The 18,721-nt window shown below is 45.6% G+C and overlaps 1 protein-coding gene and 1 long non-coding RNA gene across 8 annotated transcripts in view; one reads left to right on the top strand and one right to left on the bottom strand.

Annotated features, from left to right (window-relative positions):
- The window catches only part of Rasgrp4 (RAS guanyl releasing protein 4), a 32,854-nt gene extending 23,180 nt beyond the window's left edge, over window positions 1–9,674 (top strand). For all 7 annotated transcript variants that reach the window (XM_004659892.2, XM_004659890.2, XM_004659893.2 and 4 more), the window contains 8 exons: window positions 3,040–3,120; window positions 3,201–3,305; window positions 3,425–3,543; window positions 3,650–3,794; window positions 5,998–6,034; window positions 6,116–6,253; window positions 6,372–6,484; window positions 9,101–9,674. In XM_004659892.2, the coding sequence (XP_004659949.1) occupies window positions 3,040–3,120; window positions 3,201–3,305; window positions 3,425–3,543; window positions 3,650–3,794; window positions 5,998–6,034; window positions 6,116–6,253; window positions 6,372–6,484; window positions 9,101–9,157 (795 nt within the window). In that variant the 3' untranslated portion in view covers window positions 9,158–9,674. The remainder of the gene's footprint in view (window positions 1–3,039; window positions 3,121–3,200; window positions 3,306–3,424; window positions 3,544–3,649; window positions 3,795–5,997; window positions 6,035–6,115; window positions 6,254–6,371; window positions 6,485–9,100) is intronic.
- A 1,187-nt stretch (window positions 9,675–10,861) lies between these two features.
- LOC123462179 lies at window positions 10,862–15,695 on the bottom strand. Its single transcript, XR_006638144.1, has 3 exons — window positions 15,259–15,695; window positions 13,059–13,188; window positions 10,862–11,153 (listed from the first exon to the last, which is right to left on the bottom strand). It is a non-coding gene; the product is annotated as an uncharacterized LOC123462179 (long non-coding RNA).
- Window positions 15,696–18,721: the final 3,026 nt, after the last annotated feature.

Consider the following 18,721-nt stretch of genomic DNA (forward strand, 5'->3'; position numbering starts at 1 on the left):
CTTTGTTGGACTGTATTAGATCTGGTCTTCTACTTTAGATATTCTGTCTTCTCCTTCACCCATTCTACTGGTGAGATTTTCTATAGAGTTTTTTATTTCATTAACTGTGTTCTTCATTGCTAGTAATTCTGACTGGTTTTTCTTTATTATTTCTATTTTCTTATTTATGTCTTGTATTGACCTCTTTATTTCATTAAATTGGTGTCCTGTGTCTTCTTTGATTCCCTTGATTTCTTTTTTGACTTCTTTGAACATATTTATAATCATTCTTTTGAAATCTTTCTCAGGCATTTCCTCTAACTCGTTCTCACTGGGAGTCATTTCTGATGCGTTAATACTTTTTGGTGGATTTATATTGTCTTGATTTTTGGTGTTTCTTATGTTATCATGTATATATTTTTGTATCTTGGATTAATTTAATGTTTGGATTTTCTAGTTAGTTATAGTATTATTAGATGTATCAATCAATCTGATGCTATATATCTTCAGGGTAGGAGCTTAAGGTGCTAGGTGTGGCTCTCAAGACTCTCAGAGTATCTACAAAAGTGACCCTAGGTCTTAGATTTGCCTGCTCTGAGAGTATTCAAGTAGGCTGAGTGGAACAAAATACAGGCAGATTCTAAAATTTAACTAAACAGTGTACACTTTCAATGAAAAACAGCAGAGTATTTATGCAAGAGTAGGTATTATGACAACCAGATCCTCTGTCTGTCCCTTAGGGTGTGTGGTGCCCCACCAACACCCTTAATCCTGACAACAAGGAGGTTAAGATTTCTGGTCTGTTGAGGATTCCAAGTCAGCTTGTGACCAAGTGAGACCCTTCCCTAATGTATAACAGAAGAGAAAACAAAGCCACTATAAATCAAGGAGCAACAAATAAAAAGCGCAAAATATAGCTTATTTAAGAATGGCAAATCTGACTATCCATCAGATTTAACATATAATTTATCCTGATATGGAAAGTACAATTAGCACTTCTGGTTCAGGCCTATATACCAGGTTTTTTAGGCAGGTACTGACCTGGTGTAATTCCAGTTATTTGGGGGATGATTTTGGTCTCAATTATGCTGCACTCCTGCTTGGGAACCTCTTTGGTGCAATGTGGGTTCAAGTAGGCTGGCTGGGTCGCTGGATCACTGCTCTGTTCTCCAGTACTGGCTGCTGTGATCTCCCTTCCACTGGTCTCTGCTGCTCGCTGGCACTTGCACTGGTGGTGGGGGAGGGGTGGTTGTCGGTGGTGGCTCTAGTTCTCTCACTGGTCCACATGATCCTCTACCTTGTGCTCTACTGCTCCGTTGTTCACTGCGGTTGTCCCTTTACCTTTCTTGAGTTTGTGAAGAGCTCTGCTGTGAGTGGAAAATCACCTCACCTGGCTTTTCATGCAGCTCAAGCTGAGACTGGCAGCTGTGGCCCTGCAGACCTGGTACCACCACTGCTGGAGCCACTTCTGCCTGCCTATGTGGGCTCTGTATGCTCTGGATCTCTCCTACTTCTCTGTTGCTGTTTTAATTTCTTATACACTTCACTTTTTAGTAAAAGTATGTATTTTGCTGGATTTTTGTTTTTGTTTTTTTTTGGCTTTTCTTCCCCTCAGCTGCTTTGGCATGGTTCCTACACTGCCATCTTAACCAGAAGTCGGTGGCAAACCTTTTAATGCCAGCACTTTTTTTTTGTTTTGTTTTTGTTTTTCAGAGTAGGAACTCACTATAGACTAGGCTAACCTGAATTCACCATATAGTCTCAGGGTGGCCTTGAACTCATGGCAATCCTCTTACCTCTCCCTCCCAAGTACCCGGATTTAAGCCATGCACCACCACACCGGCTAAGGTTGGTTTGTTTTTGTTTGAGACAGGGTCTCCCTATAAAGCCCTTGCTGGACTGGTACTTACTTTGTAAACCAGGTGTTGGTATTGAACTTTTGGCAATCTTGTTGTCTTGACCTCCCAAGTGCTGGGATTACAGGCATGACCATAATGCTCAGATAGTGTTAGACCATATGCATTATGCAAAAAAGTCCCCAGATCACTTTAACTGTGCAATCCTACCTGATGGATAACCTTTTTTATGTTCATTTTGTGGGTTGGGAAAGTGGAGGCAGGAAGAGACTGAGAGCTGTGTACTACAAGACTGAAAAGTTGATAAAACCATGTGTAATTAGCAGGGTCCATTACAAAATAAAATGAAAGTGTGAGGTTCATGTTCCAAATGATTAAGAATTTTAGCCAGGTATGATGGCACAGGCCTCTAATCCCATCACTCAGTAGAATGAGGGAAGAGGATTGAGTTCTAGGCTAGCCTGGGCTACATGGTAAGACAATATCAAAAAAAGAAAAGAAAAAGAATGGGGCTAGGCATGGTGGCACATGCCTTTAATCCCAGTACTCTGGAGGCTGAGGTAGGAGGAGGGTCACTATGAGTTTGAAGCCAGCCTGGAACTACATAGTGAATTCCTGGTCAGCATGGGCTAGAGCAAGACCCTACCTTGAAGAAAAACAAAAAAAAAGATTGTGGCTGGAGAGATTGCTCAGTGAGTAAAGTGAAGACCTGGGTTCAGATCCTCAGGCCAAATGTGATAGCATGTGCCTATAATCCCAACACTGGAAAGATGGAGACAACAGGATCCCCAGGACATGCAAGCTAGCTAGCCAGCTAGTCTAGCTGAATCAGTGAGTCTCAGGTTCAGTGAGAGATTCTTTCTCAAAAATAAATAAACAAATAAATAAAATAATAATAGTAATGTGGACAACTGAGAAAGACATCCAAATGACCTCTGGGCTTTTTATGCATATGCGAACATGTGCACTGCAGACCCCCCCCACACACACATGCAGTCACACAAGAACAGAACCCCCTGCCCACACACACATAAGGCCTCAGTGGGAATAAAGCACTTCTGGATTAGGGAGGGGTCAGTGTAAAGATAACAGGTGATGCAGATTTGGTCTGAGGGTCTCTGGAGAAGAGGAGCATAGGAAGAGGATGAGAAGTAGGGTTCGAGCAATGACAAGGAGGTATTTTGATGTCCTGACCATTCTCCAGCTGTCCCTGGATCTCTTCTACACTGAGGATGAGATCTATGAGCTTTCTTATGCCCGGGAGCCGCGTTGTCCCAAGAGTCTGGTGAGTCCTGACCCTTGAACACTGACCTGTACCCCTGCTCAAATCTATGCTCTAACCGTTGCCCATCTGTCACCCTCCAGCCACCTTCCCCCTACAAAGCATCTCTGGTGATGGAGTGGGCCTCTGGTGTGACACCCAAGCCAGACAGGGTGACCCTGCGTCGACATGTAGAACAGCTTGTGGTGGTGAGAAGGGACTGTGGCTTGATGACAAAGTCCCAGGAGGGAAGAGGGAGGGAAAACAAGTCCATGAGGCTGGATCCAGACATCTTGGCCTCACTGTACTCTCCCATACTTCTCCAAAGTCTGTGTTCAAGAACTATGACCCAGAAGGCACTGGCACCATCTCTCAGGAAGACTTTGAGCGACTCTCAGGCAACTTTCCCTTTGCCTGCCATGGGCTTCATCCACCTTGCCATCAGGGGTAAGAGGCCTGTTTTCTGATCCCCTGACTATAAGGATGTGGGGCATGCTGGGGGAAGAAGGAGGAAGAAGGACACCATCATGCTGATATGGCCTCTGCCCCCAAGGGGCCGCACCTTCAGCAGAGAGGAACTAACCGAGTACCTGCTCCGGGCCAGTGCCATCTGCTCCAAGCTGGGCCTGGCTTTCCTACATACCTTCCATGAGGTCACCTTCCGCAAGCCCACCTTCTGTGACAACTGCAGTGGCTTTGTAAGTACTCAGCTCTGTTAGCACCCTTGGGCAAATTTTCTCTGGAGTGTCTCAGTTTCTTAGAACCTGGCTCAGGGAGCCAGGCCTGCCCTGGAGGGAAAGCAGCACTCTCAGCCAGAAAATCCCTCACTTCTGGAAAAATACCAGTCCCAAATATTTCTCACAGTTCATATAAGCACTGAACACTGAACATTCCTATGTTCCTCGTAATCAATTCTAGATGGTGCCGGGAAATCTTCACCCTGGACAATTGCAAAGATGTATATACTATCTAAAACCCTGGATAGTCTGCAAACTGGGGTAGATGGTATCCAAATAGAATAACGCTCCAGCTGTCCATGGTAGCCTAGGCCATCTTGGGAAGTGGAGGTAGGAGGTAGCTCAGTGGGTAAAGTGCTTGCCATGCAAGCATGAAGACCTGAGTTCAGATCTCCAGCTATGTAAAAGCCAGATATAGTAACATGTACCTGTAATCCTGGAATGGGAAAGGGAAAGACAGAGCATGTACGATGGCTAGTCTAACTGAATTGGTTAGTCCCAAGTTCAGTGAAAGACCCTGTCTCAAAAAATAAGGTGACACCGGGCATGGTGGTGCACGCCTTTAATCCCAGCACTCAGGAGGCAGACGTAGGAGGATCACCATGAGTTTGAGGCCACCCTGAGACTACATAATGAATTCTGGGTCAGCCTGGACTAGAGTGAGACCCTACCTCAAAAAACCAAATAAATAAATAAATAATAAGGTGGAAGAGCAATTGAAAAGGACACCAGGCCAGGTGTGGTGGTGCACACCTTTAATCTCACACTCAGAAAGCAGAAGTAAAAGGATTGCTGTGAGTTCAAGGCCAGCTTGGGATGACAGAGTGAGTGCCAGCCAGGTCAGTCTGGGCTAGAGCAAGACCCTATCTCAAAAAAGAAAGAAAGATAAAGAAGAAAGGAAGGAAGGAAAGAAGGAAGGGAAAAAAGAAGAAAGAAAAGACACCAGACACTGACTCTAGCCTCCATATGTACATACAAACAAGTGAACGTACATCTGCACATACACATGCATCTACACACATATGAACATACACTACATACATATATACATATGTACATACATACATATGTACATAAAAATAAAAAGCTTCAATGGATCCAGCCCCATGAGCTTGTCTCTCTGCTGTCTTCCCTTCTGACGCTCCTCTACCAGGCCACAGTTCCTCCATCACTAGCTGTTCCACAATCCAACCCAGGATCACTCTGTCAGGTTTGGGCATCTCAAGGTCATTCTCAGCTACTTACAGAGTTCCAGGCCCAACTGAGCTGTATGGTAAACCTTTGTCTCTAAAAGGAAAAACATAGCCAGGTGTGGTGGTGCACGCCTTTAATCCCAGACTCAGGAGGCATAGGTAGGAGGATCACTGAGAGTTAGAGGCCACCCTGAGACTACGTAGTGAATTCCAGGTCAGCCTGAGCTAGAGTGAGACCCTGCCTCGAAAAAACAAACAAAAAAGGGCTGGAGAGATGGCTTAGCGGTTAAGCGCTTGCCTGTGAAGCCTAAGGACCCCGGTTTGAGGCTCGGCTCCCCAGGTCCCACGTTAGCCAGATGCACAAGGGGGCGCATGCGTCTGGAGTTCGTTTGCAGAGGCTGGAAGCCCTGGAGCGCTCATTCTCTCTCTCCCTCTATCTGTCTTTCTCTCTGTGTCTGTCGCTCTCAAATAAATACATAAATAAAAATTAAAAAATAAAATAAAATAAATAAAAAACCTTAAAAGAAAAAAGGAAGAAAGCTTGATGCGGTGGCATATGCCTTTAAGCCCAGCACTCAGGAGGCAGAGGTAGGAGGATCACTGTGAGTTTGAGACCACCCTGCAACTACATAGTGAATTCCAGGTCAGCCTGGTCTAGCGCAAGACCCTACCTTGAAAAATCAATTAAAAGAAAAGTCACCGCCCATAGAATATACTTCTTTTGTTTGTTTGTTAACTGAAGTTTATGTAATTCTTGGCTGGGGATGTAGCTCAGCAGGTACAGTGTTTATCTAACAAGTATGAAGCCCTGGGTTCAGTCCTCAGAATTGCATAAATTGGGCTTGTGGGTGCATGCCTTTAATCACATCACTTGGAAGATGGAGGCAGAAGGATCAGGAGTTCAAAATCAGTTTGGTCTACATAGCAAGTTGGAGGCCAGGCTGTGATAAACAATTCTGCTCTTTCCTCAGCTCTGGGGTGTCACTAAGCAAGGCTACCGTTGTCAGGGTAAGTGGGGTACCTGGAGTGGGAGGGATTCTGGAACCTGCAGGATGGAAGAATGAAGCCATTAATGGCTCCTTCCCCCAGACTGTGGACTGTGTTGTCACAGACACTGCAGGGACCAAGTGAGGGTAGAATGTAAGAAGAAGCCAGGGGCTAAAGGAGACATAGGCCCTCCAGGAGCTTCCGTACCACCACCCTCACCACTTCCCTCTGCCAGCTATGGTAAGACCTGGAGCATAGCAGTCCTTGAAAGAGGGCTTGGTGGACGGGTTCACCTCTAAGGTCATGAAGCCCTTCCTGACATTGCCATATATCTTCCCTTCCATCACCTCACAAACAGGCTCTGAAGACAATCTCTCCTATATACTACCTATGGACCCTGAGACTGGGTGTCACCTTTGCCATGCTTGGACTCAGACTGAGTATGCACACACTTCCTGGAAGCCAGAGATGGTAAGGAAGAACCCTGAACTGGATACTGGAGAGACAAGCCATTTGGAGAAACTAGATAAATCTGGAAAACATAGAAAAGTAAAACCATGCAAAAAGCCTAACGTCACCTGGGTGGGAAGAGTCTAAACATTAACTATTATTTTTATTTTTATTTATTTATTTGAGAGCTACAGACAGAGAAAGAGGCAGAGAGAGAGAGGGAGAGAATGGGCACTCCAGGACCTCTAGCCACTACAAACGAACTCCAGACATGTGCGCCCCCTTGTGCATCTGGCTAATGTGGGTCCTGGGGAATCGAGCCTCGAACCTGGGTCCTTAGGCTTCACAGGCAAGCACTTAACCACTAAGCCATCTCTCCAGCCCCACCTTTTTTTTTTTTTTGAGACATTGTCTTACTATGTAACCCAAGCCTTTTTGTTTGTTTGATTTTTTTGAGGTATAGTCTTACTTTAGCCCAGGCTGACCTGAAATTCATTATGTAGTCACAGGCTGGCCTTGAACTCAAGGTGATCCTCCTACCTCTGCCTCCCAAGTGCTTGGGTTAAAGGCATGTACCACCACACCCAGTTCTTGGCTGGCTTTCCCACCCCCCAAATATTATATTTTATTTTATTTGCAAGCAGAGAGAGACTAAGAGAAGAGAGACAGAGAATGGGTGCATTAGGGCCTCTAGCTGCTGTAACTAACTTTATACACGTGCGTCACTCTGCATCTGACTTTATGTGGATGCTAGGGACTCAAACCCAGATCATGAGGCTTTGCTGAAAAGTACCTTAACCGCTGAGCTATTTCTCCAGTCCCCTCCAGGCTGGCCTTTTGAACTCACAGTCCTCCAATCTTAGCCTCCTGAATGGTGAGATTACAGCCTCCATGTCCCATTGACTGTGATTTTGTTGTTGTTTTGGAGGTAGGGTCTCACTCCAGCCCAGGCTGACCTGGAACTCACTCTGTAGTCTCAGGCTGCTCAAATTCACAGTGATTTTCCAATCTTGGCCTCCCAAGTGCTGAGATTAAAGGTGAACATCACCAGTAACTCTAATTTTTAATTAAAAAAATTTTTTTTCGAGTTAGGGTATCACTCTAGCTCAGGTTGACCTGGAATTCACTGTATTCTCAGGGTGGCCTCGAACTCTCGGCGATCCTCCTACCTCTGCCTCCCAAGTGCTGGGATTAAAGGCGTGCACTACCACGCCCGGCTCGCAAATGTCTCTTTAATCTTAGCACTTGGGGGCAAAGGTAGGAGGATCGCCGAGAGTTCGAGGCCACCCTGAGACTACATAGTTAATTCCAGGTCAGCCTGTACCAGAGTGAGACCCTACCTCGACAAACCAAAAAAAAAAAAAGACATTTGCTACCACACCCTGCAAAAAAGAGTTTTACTTTCATTTATGTATTTATTTATCTGAGAGAGAGAGATTGGGCACATCAGGACCTTCTGCCACTGCAAACAAACTTCAGACACATATGCTACCTTGTGCATCTGGCTTATATGGGTCCTGGAGAATCAAATCTAGGTCCTTTGGCTTTTCAGGCAAGTGTCTTAACCACTGAGTCATCTCTCCAGCCTGACTATAATTTTGTTTGTTTGTTTGTTTTCAAGTAGGATTTCACTGTAGGCCAGGCTAACCTGGAATTCACTATGTAGTCTCAGGGTGGCCTCAAACTCACAGTGATCCTCCTACCTCTGCCTCCCAAGTGCTGGGATTAAAGGCATGCACCACCATGCCTAGCCTGACTATAATTTAAAAAAAATTTTTAATTTTAATTTAATTCATTTGAGAGAGAGAGTAAGAGAAAGAGGTAGATAAAGAGAGAGAAAGATAATGGGCATGCCAGGTCTCTAGCTGCTGCAAACCAACTCCAGACACATGCACAACCTTGTGCATCTGGCTTACATGGGTTCTGGGGGATCAAACCTGGATCCATTGGCTTTGCAGGCAAGTGCTTTAACCACTAAGCCATCTGTCTAGCCTCTAACTCTAATTTTTAATGTTAAAGAGAATTGGAAGTTTTAATATACTTAGGAGAAAAGGTGGGTATTTATTAGCACAGAAAAATGATTTAGAAAGGGAGGAGAAAAAGCCATCTTGGTGGTTCACTCCTGTAATCCCAGAACTCAGGAAGCTGAAGCAGGATAGCCAAAAATAAGAGACTAGCATACGTAGTGAGTTCTAGGCTAGGCTATGCTACAGGAGACCCTGAGTAACACTTTTTTAAAAGTAGGCCAGCAAGAATAAGGCCAAATATGTCAGGAGTTACAATGAAAATTAGTAGAATAATTTCTGCTTCCCAAAGGCAGAAACATTCAAAATGTGATTAAAAAAAAAAAAAAAGTTGGGTATGGTGGTACACGCCTTTAATCCCAGCACTAAGGAGGCAGAGGTAGGAGGAGTACCATGAATTCAAGGTCACCCTGAGACTACATAGTGAAGTCCAGGTCAGCCTGGGCTACAGTGAAACCCTATCTCCAAACAAAAACAAAACAAAACAAAAATATAATAATAACATAAATCCCTATGGGGGACATTGACTTATTTACTCAGCCAGTCTGGGTGAGACACTGCTCCTGACAGGGAACTGTTCCCTAGACAAATGACACTGTCTTCTTCCTTCCAGGTCCCCTTCTCAGTGCCAGTTCCATCATCTACATCATCCTCCAAGCTAGATACCTAGCATTTTGGTCTTCTCTCTCACTCCCCTTCCTCAGAGCCCCCAAACCTCCTCCCCACCACACTGACTTTGATGAAGCATCGATCATCTCGTACCCAGAGACTCTTTTTTTACTTTGCATTGCACTGGCTGTCAATCCCTTGTCTTCACTCAGCATCTGCATCTCTGTATTGGGTACACTTGGACTCAGAAATTATTTCACCAATTTCCCAGCCCCCACTTCATAGATAAGACTGAAGAGATTGGTGAGGGAGGCAAGACTCCAACCCTACTTCACTGTGGTCCACAAAGCCCCATACAATCTGCCCCCATCACCTCTCTGACTTCACTTCCTGCTTCTCACCTCCTTACCCCCTCACTCATCCTGCTCCAGCTACTTTAGCCTTCATATTCCTAGAATAAGCTTCAAATACTCTTACCTCAGAGCTTTCACTATTTCCTGTCTGAAATAAATACTATTTCTTTCCCAGAGGCCCATATGGATCTTGAAACTTTGCTCAAATGACATACCCTTGGTGAGGCATCCCTGATTTCACTTTTTTTTTTTTTTTTTTTTAGTCCAGGCTGACCAAGATTCACTATGTAATCTCAGGGTGGCCTTGAACTCACGGCAATTCTCCTACTTCTGCCTCCTGAGTGCCACCATGCCCAGCTAATGTCACCCTTTCTGATGCTGCCTTCCTGCTTTGTTTATCTCCATAGTACTTTGGTCCTCTAGCTAGCTATATCTTTCACCTATTTATTTTGTTAAATGTCCACCTATCCTCTCTAGAAACACCTCCTTGAGAGCAGGGATATTTTATCTGTGTCATTTCCTACTGCTGTGGCCCCATTGCCTAGCACAGGGGTGGCACCAGGTGAACCCTAGACAAGTTTTTGTCCCAGGCCTCGATGGGTTTTCCCCACACCCATAGGAAGGGAAAGGCATGTTGCCAAAGAACAAAGGGCCTGTCCAGACCTAAAGGACAGATAACCCTACCTCTCCACAAACCCACACTCCCTTGACCTTGTCCCCACAAAGACAGGTCCTGTAACTGTCAAAAATTAAATTTGGTCGGGCTGCAGAGATGGCTTAGCAGTTGGGCACTTGCCTGTGAAGCCTAACGACCCTGGTTTGAGGCTTGATTCCCCAGGACCCATGTTAGCCAGATGCACAAGGGGATGCGCGCATCTGGACTTCATTTACAGTGGCTGGAGGCCCTCGCGCGCCCATTCCTTCTCTCTCTCTCTCTCTATCTGCCGCTTTCTTTCTGTCTGTCACTCTCAAATGAATAAATAAAAATAAATATAAATATTAAAAAAATTAAATTTGTTGCCAAGGAGATGGCTCAGTGAATAAAGCACTTACCACACAAGTATGAAGACCTGAGGAGTTTGAATAATCAGAATCTATGTAAAGCCAGACGTGGAAGCCTGAGGATCTGTAATCTCAGTGTTCCTACAGCAAGACAGGGGACTGAGACAGAAGCTCATGAGCTAGCTAGCCTGGCAAGCATAGCAGCAAGCAAGAGACCCTGCTTTAAATAAGGTGGGATGGGAGGACTGAAACCCAAAGTTGTCCTCTAACCTCTACATGTGCTGTGCCTTTTGCATGCCCAAGCTCATATGAATATACACATAAACACACACAGATTTTTTAAAAATTAAATTTATTTCTCAAAAAACATGATTCTGGGCTGGAGAGATGGCTTAGCGGTTAAGCACTTGCCTGTGAAGCCTAAGGACCCCGGTTCAAGGCCCGATTCCCCAGGACCCACGTTAGCTGGATGCACAAGGGGGCGCATGCGTCTAGAATTCATTTGCAGCGGCTGGAGGCATCGCATCTCACAGAAGTCCCTCTCCCAACCTCCTCAGACCCCTTCACTTCTTCTTTTCCTTCTTCTTCTGGCTCCAGAGCCTTCCCCACTCTTCCACCTTCTCTTTGGCTCTGCCAGGTGGGCACTGGAGCCTCTAGCTCATTTGGTCGGCCCCCATGATCTGGGACAGCTCCTATAAGCACCTGAGAATGGATTAGACTAAATGTTTCAGAAGGAAAAAATATCCAGGCCTGGTGGAGCACACCTATCATCCCAGCACTTTGAAGATGGACACCAGAGGATCAGAATTTAGCCAGACATGGTGGCACACATCTTTAATCCTAGCACTTGGGAGGCAGAGGTAGGAGGATCACTGTGAGTCCAAGGCTACCCTGAGACTACATAGTGGATTCCAGGTCACCTTGGGCTAGAGCTAAACTCTACCTTGAAAAACAAAAGCCAACAGGAAGAAGAAGAGGAAGAAGGAGAATAATAATAATAATAGTGGGTATAGAAGGGTCTTAATGAATTAAAATCATTCACTTGATTAAATGTCTATAAATCTCCATGATTCTTCTGTAGTTTATTTAATATCCATTGTAAATTATGTGACTTGTAGCCTTTTCTGTTTTTAAGTAAATTTAACAAGATGGAGTCTTACCTGGTTTTCCTTTAAAACATTGTAAGTTGTATACCAAAGATATTAGTTATGACTTCAGTGTGTACAAAGAAGATTATTCTATTACTTTTATTAATCACCTCCAATGTTTGTTGACATGAAGAATACACATTAGCTGTGCTGACACACGCTCAGTCTTGATCATCTGTGTTATCTTCATGGCACAAAGGACAGTGGGGGGAAAAAATCACTAATCAGAGCTCAGATCCAAAGCATTAAAAAGAATGATGGCATCATTGCTTCCCCCAGTTAAAAACCACGTTGGTTAAAGACATATGGAGAGGAATGGTGTTGTCTGTGGTTAATGAAAGCTCTGTCCTGTTTGTCAACATGGATGGAGGCTTTTCTGAGACAAGAAGTTTATTTTATCTGGAGAGTCTTTAACATTGCCAAATATCCACGGTTTCTTATTTTAGCTATATAGTACTCCCCACTGAATATTAAACCTAAAAAAAATGTCAAATACTGATATGTTGTTAACCTAGTAGATTTTACCCTGAAAATGGTTAGAATGACAGGCAACACAAAGTCACATCCATGCTGCTGGACACCAAGGGCAGAATCTGAAGCATACGCCATAGACAGCATCTGTGGCTCATCCAAGGGTGGCCAGTGACATTTTCTGATGTTACTCATTAACCAGTTTGAAACCAGACATTTACTTAGCCAACTGCCTTATCAATTACGGGGTTTATTAACAACAGCAGACTTGAATAGAAAGGTTACTGGCTTACCTTGGTTTATTATAGTTGGTCTATGTTTGTAAACAGACAATCTGTAATGTCTGGACATTTATATTACAGATATTCTGCAGCTGCCTTGGACTTGAATCCATGCAATGTTTAGAGTGTGAAGTTGGTTACTTGTTGATGTTTTCTTACAGTATCAGTGAAATACACATTGTTGTGTCAGTTCTTGCCAGGAATTTCCTCAATAAAATGGAATTTTTTTCAGTATTTCAATAAATATTGATACGCCCCCCCCCAAAAAAATAATAATAATTTCAAGGCCAGCCTTAGCTGCAAAGCCAGCCAGGGTATCTCAAAAACAAACCAGCTCAGTGTGGTGGCATGTGCTTTTAAGCCCAGCACCCAGGAGACATACAGAAGAGGATCACTGTGACTTTGAGGCCAGCATAGGACCACAGAATGAGTTCCAGGTTAGTTTGGGCTAGAAGGAAACCCTACCTTGAAAAGACCACCCCTCCCACACCCAGAAAAAAAAAAAAAACACCTATAATACATAAAAGTCCCTTCTAGCTATATATGAAATGGCTAGATTAGGGTGGTAAGTCTAGAGTCAGGAACCAGGAAGAACACTGGAGCAGAAATCTGGGAAGGACAGAATAATCATGGACCACAGCAAAGGGTGAAAGTCCAATTTGAAAGCCAAAGATGCCAGGGTCTCTGTCTGCCCCAGGTATGCCCACCTTATTGATAGCACAACAGATAAGAAAGGTCAGCTCGGACAGCCAGCACACGTGCAATGGAGACATCTGATTCTGGGGTCAGAACCTCTTGAACTGGGAACAGCACTGCCTTCATGGCTTCTCCCTGGGCCTGCAGTGGGGAGAGACACATGATGAAATATGCCCAAGGTGCTTATAGAGCCACCTGATGTGAGATCCGTTATCTCGGAAGCATGTAGTCTCCACTCAGAGCCTCTCCATGCTTTAGATGTGGTCTGTACCACAAAGGTACATATACCTTTGTTTCCTAACATAATGCTGTTAAGAAGTGGTAGTATGCCAGGCCTGGTGGTACACACCTTTAATCCCAGCACTCAGGAGGCTGAGATAAGAGGATCTCTGTGAGTTCAAGGCCAGCCTGAGACTACATAGTGAATTCCAGGATAACCTGGGCTAGAGCAAGGTCCTACCTCAAAAAAAAAAAGTAGTAGCGAGCCAGGAGATGACTCAAGTAAGAGTGCTTGCTATGCATGCATGAGGGCTTAAGAAGACCTGATTTAAGCTGGGTGTGGTGGCGCATGCCTTTAATCCCAGCACTCGGGAGGCAGAGGTAGGATGATCGCTGTGAGTACAAGGCCACCCTGAGACTCCATAGTGAATTCCAGGTCAGCCTGGGCTAGAGTGAGACCCTACCTCGAAAAACCAAAAAAAAAAAAAAAAAAAAGAAGACCTGATTTGCCCTGAGTTTAATTCCCCAGTTATTAGTTAGTGACCATACATGCCTGTAACTCCAGCCCTGTGGGGAGCAGAGACTAGAGAATTGCTGGACCTCATTGGTCATATTAAGAGATTCTGTCTCAAGGAAACATGGATGAGTTATATAGTATACATGACATTTTCATCTGGCCTCTACATATATGTACATGGGGCCCATACATATACCACACTACTACCATTACCACTACTACTACACACACTAGAAGTGACAGAGGGCTGGAGATGTGCCTCAGTTAGTAGAGTATTTGCCTAGCATGCACTGGGTTTGATTCTTAAACCTGGTATGGTGACACAAGTTTATAATTTCAGCACTCAGGAGGTAGAGGCAGGAAGATCAGAAGTATAAGATCATCCTTCTCTACATAGCAAGTTTGAAGCCAGCCTGGGCTACATGAGACCCTGTCTCAAAAAAAAAAAAAAAATCAGCCGGGTGTGGTGGTGCACTTGGGAGGCAGAGATAGGAGGATCGCAGTAAGTTTGAGGCCACCGTGAGACTACATAGTGAATTTCAGGTCAGCCTGGGCTAGAGCAAGACCCTATCTCATAGAAGAAAAAAAAATTGAGCCAGGTGTGGTAGTGTATGTCTTTAATCCCAGAATTTGGGAAACAGAGATAAAAGGTTCGCCATGACTTCAAGGCCCCCCGGGGACTACATAGTGATTTCCAGGTGAGCTTGGGCTAGAATGAGACCCTACCTCGAAAAAACAAAAAAGAAAAAAAAGGGGGGGCTGGAGAGTTACCCTAGCAGTTAAGACACTTGACTACAAAGCCAAATTTGGGACACAAGTTCAATTCCTCAGTACCCATGTAAAGCCAGATGCACAAGGTGGCAAATGTGTCTGGAGTTCATTTACAGTGGCTAGAGGCCCTGATATGCCCATTCTCTCTTTATTTTTATTTATTCATTTTGGTTTTTCCAAGGTAAGGTCTCACTCTAGCTCAGGCTGACCTGGAATTCACTATGTAGGCTCTGGGTGGCCTCAAATTTACGGCAATCCTCCTACCTATACCTCCCAAGTGCTGGGATTAAAGGTGTGTGCCACCATGTCCAGCTTCTCTCTCCCTCACAAATAAATAAATACAATATATATATGTGTGTGTATATATGTGTGTGTGTGTGTGTGTGTGTGTACATATATATATGGAAAAAATGAGGTTTGGGAGATGCTCCTGGTTAAATGAGAGACCCTGTCTCAAAATAAAATGATTGAGGAAGACACCTGACATTGACCTCTGACCTCCACATGCATGCACACCACACTCACACACACTCATGTACATACATACATGCATACATACAGAAGCAAAAAATAAAAAGTGGTAAAACCTCTAAGAGGTAGACCCTAGGTGGAGATAATTAGGTCATGGCAGTATCACCCTTGGAATTCAACCAGGAATAGAGTCTCGGAGTGAAGACTCTGCTCATAGCAGTACACACTCTTACCCATCGTGCTGCATCCAGGAGGAAGCTAAGGAGGGGTTTCATGGAATCTGCAGGCAGAGAAGGCACCACATCCAAGATCTGATGACAGAAGTCAAAGGCCAACTGAGGCACAAACAGGATGGACACTCTCTACGGATTTCAATTTCCCTCAGCTCTGTGGAACCAGGTCCCGGGAAAGCTCTCAAGCTATCCTTGTGGTTAGGCATTCTTGCTATAGTCGCGTTTGAAGTCAAGATCCTCTATTGAAACAAGGTGGGGTGTCTCTCTACCTTAGTGTGAAACTCTCCAAGTAGCTGGCTGGCCCTGGTCCCATGAATGGGTATAGGGAGCCCCAGAGTTGGAGTGTAAGCACCAGTTCATAGACCATGCCAGCTCTCTCCTTTTTCTCTTCCCCAATAGGACTGGGATCCAGCTAGAGTTGTGGAGCTCCGAGCAAAGAAACCCTAAAAATAAGAAAAGGGATTCACGGAGGTACAATGGAGACAGCTACCCCGCTTAGCCCAGCCCACGTAGAACTGTGGCTCCGCCTCCAGAATAAGCCCCACCCATCCAAGGCCAAATCTGAACTACGTGGCTGGTCCAATTCCATCGTTGGCAGTCTTTCATCTAGAATTCTAGTCCCGCCCCGTCTCACTTGGGAACCTCTGGCTCGCCTCACAGACTGGGCCACTTTTCTGGTTCTTCAATATTCTATTCTAAACCCGCCCACTTCCGCCTCCCAAGGCCACCGGGGCTCACGCAGAAGGCGGGCACTTCCTCCTGGCTTGCGCTGCACCGCCTGGCCCTCTCGTACTCACGATCCGGTCGCGCAGTGCTTGCTGCTGGCCGGCCAGCTCTTCAGCTCCCGGGCTTGCAGGAGGTGGGGGGCGTCAGGGCGTGGAGGCCGTGCCGGACCCCGGGGCGCCACCGTAACTCCTCCAGCCTCCTGGCCGGCGCTCAGCTCTTCCACGCCCGCCTCTCGCTGCTCCAGAGCGCCCGGCGACGCCGCTTCTCGAAAAAGCCCCATGCCTGCGGCGGGGCGTGCGTCAGGAGGATCCCACCTTTTATTGTTTTGTTTTGTTTTTCGAGGTAGGGTCTCACTCTAGCCCAGGCTAACCTGTAATTCACTATGTAGTCTCAGGCTGGCCTCGAACTCGCGGCGATCCTCCTATCTGTGCCTCCCGAGAGCTGGATTAGAGGCGTGCGCCACCACGCCCGGCCGAACCCTTCCTTTCTGACTCCCCACCCCAAGTACGCCTCATAGCCCGGCACCCTAGAGCAAGTCCTGGGCCACCGAGGACCCCTCCCGCGCTTCCGCCTCCACCGGCTTCCTAGAAACGCCGCCCTGGGCTCTGGCGGCGGCCTCTCCTGGCAGGGGGCAGGCTCTGCGGAAGGGTTCGGAGCTCCCATTAGTTCAGAAGGCTTAAAGCTCCGTCCACCCACGCTACCCTTTAGGTAACCTGTTGGGTGGTAAATTTTATAGCTGGCTTTAGGATCCACAGTTGTCAAAAGCTGGGGAATGTTTCTGTAGGACAAAAAAGCAACTTTGGCTTCTTTTTCCTCAGCCAGCCTCGTTTGCCCAGTGTTGTTGCGATTGTTTTATGTTTGTTTTTTGAGGAAGGGTCTCACTGTAGCCCAAGCTGACCTGCAATTCACTATATAATCTCAAATTGGCCTCAGTCTGCCTCCTGAGTGCTGGGATTAAAGAAAGGCATGGGCCACTACGCCCGGCTTTTGTTTTTTTGAAACAGGATTTTGCTAACCTCAAACTGTCCTCTGGGCCTCTGCGTTAGATTACAAGTGTACACCACCACTCTGGCTGCCCTCTGTTCTTAACACATCCCAGACCAGTTGTTGTTCAAGTCCTATCAAATCCAGATTGTCTTTTTACATTTTACAGCTGGAATTATGGCAGATCCCTCTTCATACGCACTCCCTCCACAGCTAAGCCTTCCTTTCCTGACATCGCTGCAGTGGGCCCCTTATGCTACTTACACCTCTGCTTCTCTAAGCCTTGAAGAGAAAGAGCAGGCACAATAACAGTACAGAGAATGCAGAATGAACTTACACTCCAGAAAAGAGGTAGACAGAGTTGGGGTTTGACTCCATCTTTAACTAGCTCAGTTTCCTACCAAATTGGCTTCCCAGCTATATAAGGGAGATAAGAGGATAATAAGAGCATATATTTTTTTGTTTGCCGTCTCACTCCAGCCCAGGCTTGCCTGGAACTCATTGTGATCCTACCTCAGCCTCCCAAGTGCTGGGATTAATGATGTGAGACATGATGCCTGGCTACTGCTTTTTTTTTTTTTTTTTTTTTTAAATGAAAGACAGGATTCAGGACTTCCTGCCAAGATGGTGACCGCCTAGCTGCGCTGCAAATCCAGGGAAAGATAGATGTAGATCCTAAGGAGAGAGTCACCCCACCATACCTCAAAAGGGTCCCCAGCTGAAACTAAGAAAAATTGGCAAAACAAGCAAGGGTGCAGTTTTCCTGATGAACCGGATACCAGCACAAGGGGGAAGGAGACCAACACAGAGAAAAATCAACTCCTACCAAATCAGAGAGCCAGAGCCTCAGAGGCCCCCAACACCTCATCACTGAAGCAGACCAAAAATGAACCCAAGTGCCTCAGGGAAATTTTGCGGAACAGGAGGCGGAAAGAATGTCAGTGCCACATGTTGGGTCATGATATGCAGACACATTTATTTTACCCATAACTGTGGGCTAACTCCACAATGTACGACCCATATATCTCAACAAGGAGGGGTCAGTGGGGAGGAGGTAGGTCACCAATGAGCCTAATAAGGGTACCAAACTGACTGTATTTGCTGAACACAAAACTAAAAAAAAAAAAAAAAAAAAAAGGATTCACACTGGGGCATGGTGGTGTATACCTTTAATCCCATCACTCTGGAGGCAGAGGTAGGAAGATTGCCATGAGTTCAAGGCCAGCCTGAGAGGTCAGCCTAGGCCAGAGTGAGACCCTACAAAAAAAAAAGACAATTCACTATATTCAAAGCTAACTGCAGACCCTCCTGTCTCTGCCTCCTAAGCACTGGAATGATAGGCATGTGCCAACCTTCCTACTCTCTCCCCACCCCCACCTCCAAGATAGTGCCTCACTCTAGCCCAAGCTGACCTAGAACTCACTCTGTAGCCCCAGGATGGCCCGAAACTCACTTTGATCCGCCTACCTCAGCCTACCAAGTGCTAGGACTAAAGGCTTGCACTACCACTCCCAGCTTCCTAGTAATCTACTCTTAAGGCCCTTTGTAAATATTAACTAGTCCTTATGTAAATGGTGCTTAAATGATGCATAGGACTTGACAGGGACTCAGTTGAATAACAAATATATTGAGCACTGTGTACTGGGCTTAAGTATGTTGGTCCTATTTCACAAGCAGGTTCACAAAGGGTGTCTGTTCTTTTGGAATAGGGCCTTGAACTCTGTAGCTAAGGATGACCTTAAAGTCTGCCCTG

Source organism: Jaculus jaculus, chromosome 7, assembly GCF_020740685.1.
Source record: "Jaculus jaculus isolate mJacJac1 chromosome 7, mJacJac1.mat.Y.cur, whole genome shotgun sequence".
Classification (NCBI taxonomy): domain Eukaryota; kingdom Metazoa; phylum Chordata; class Mammalia; order Rodentia; family Dipodidae; genus Jaculus; species Jaculus jaculus.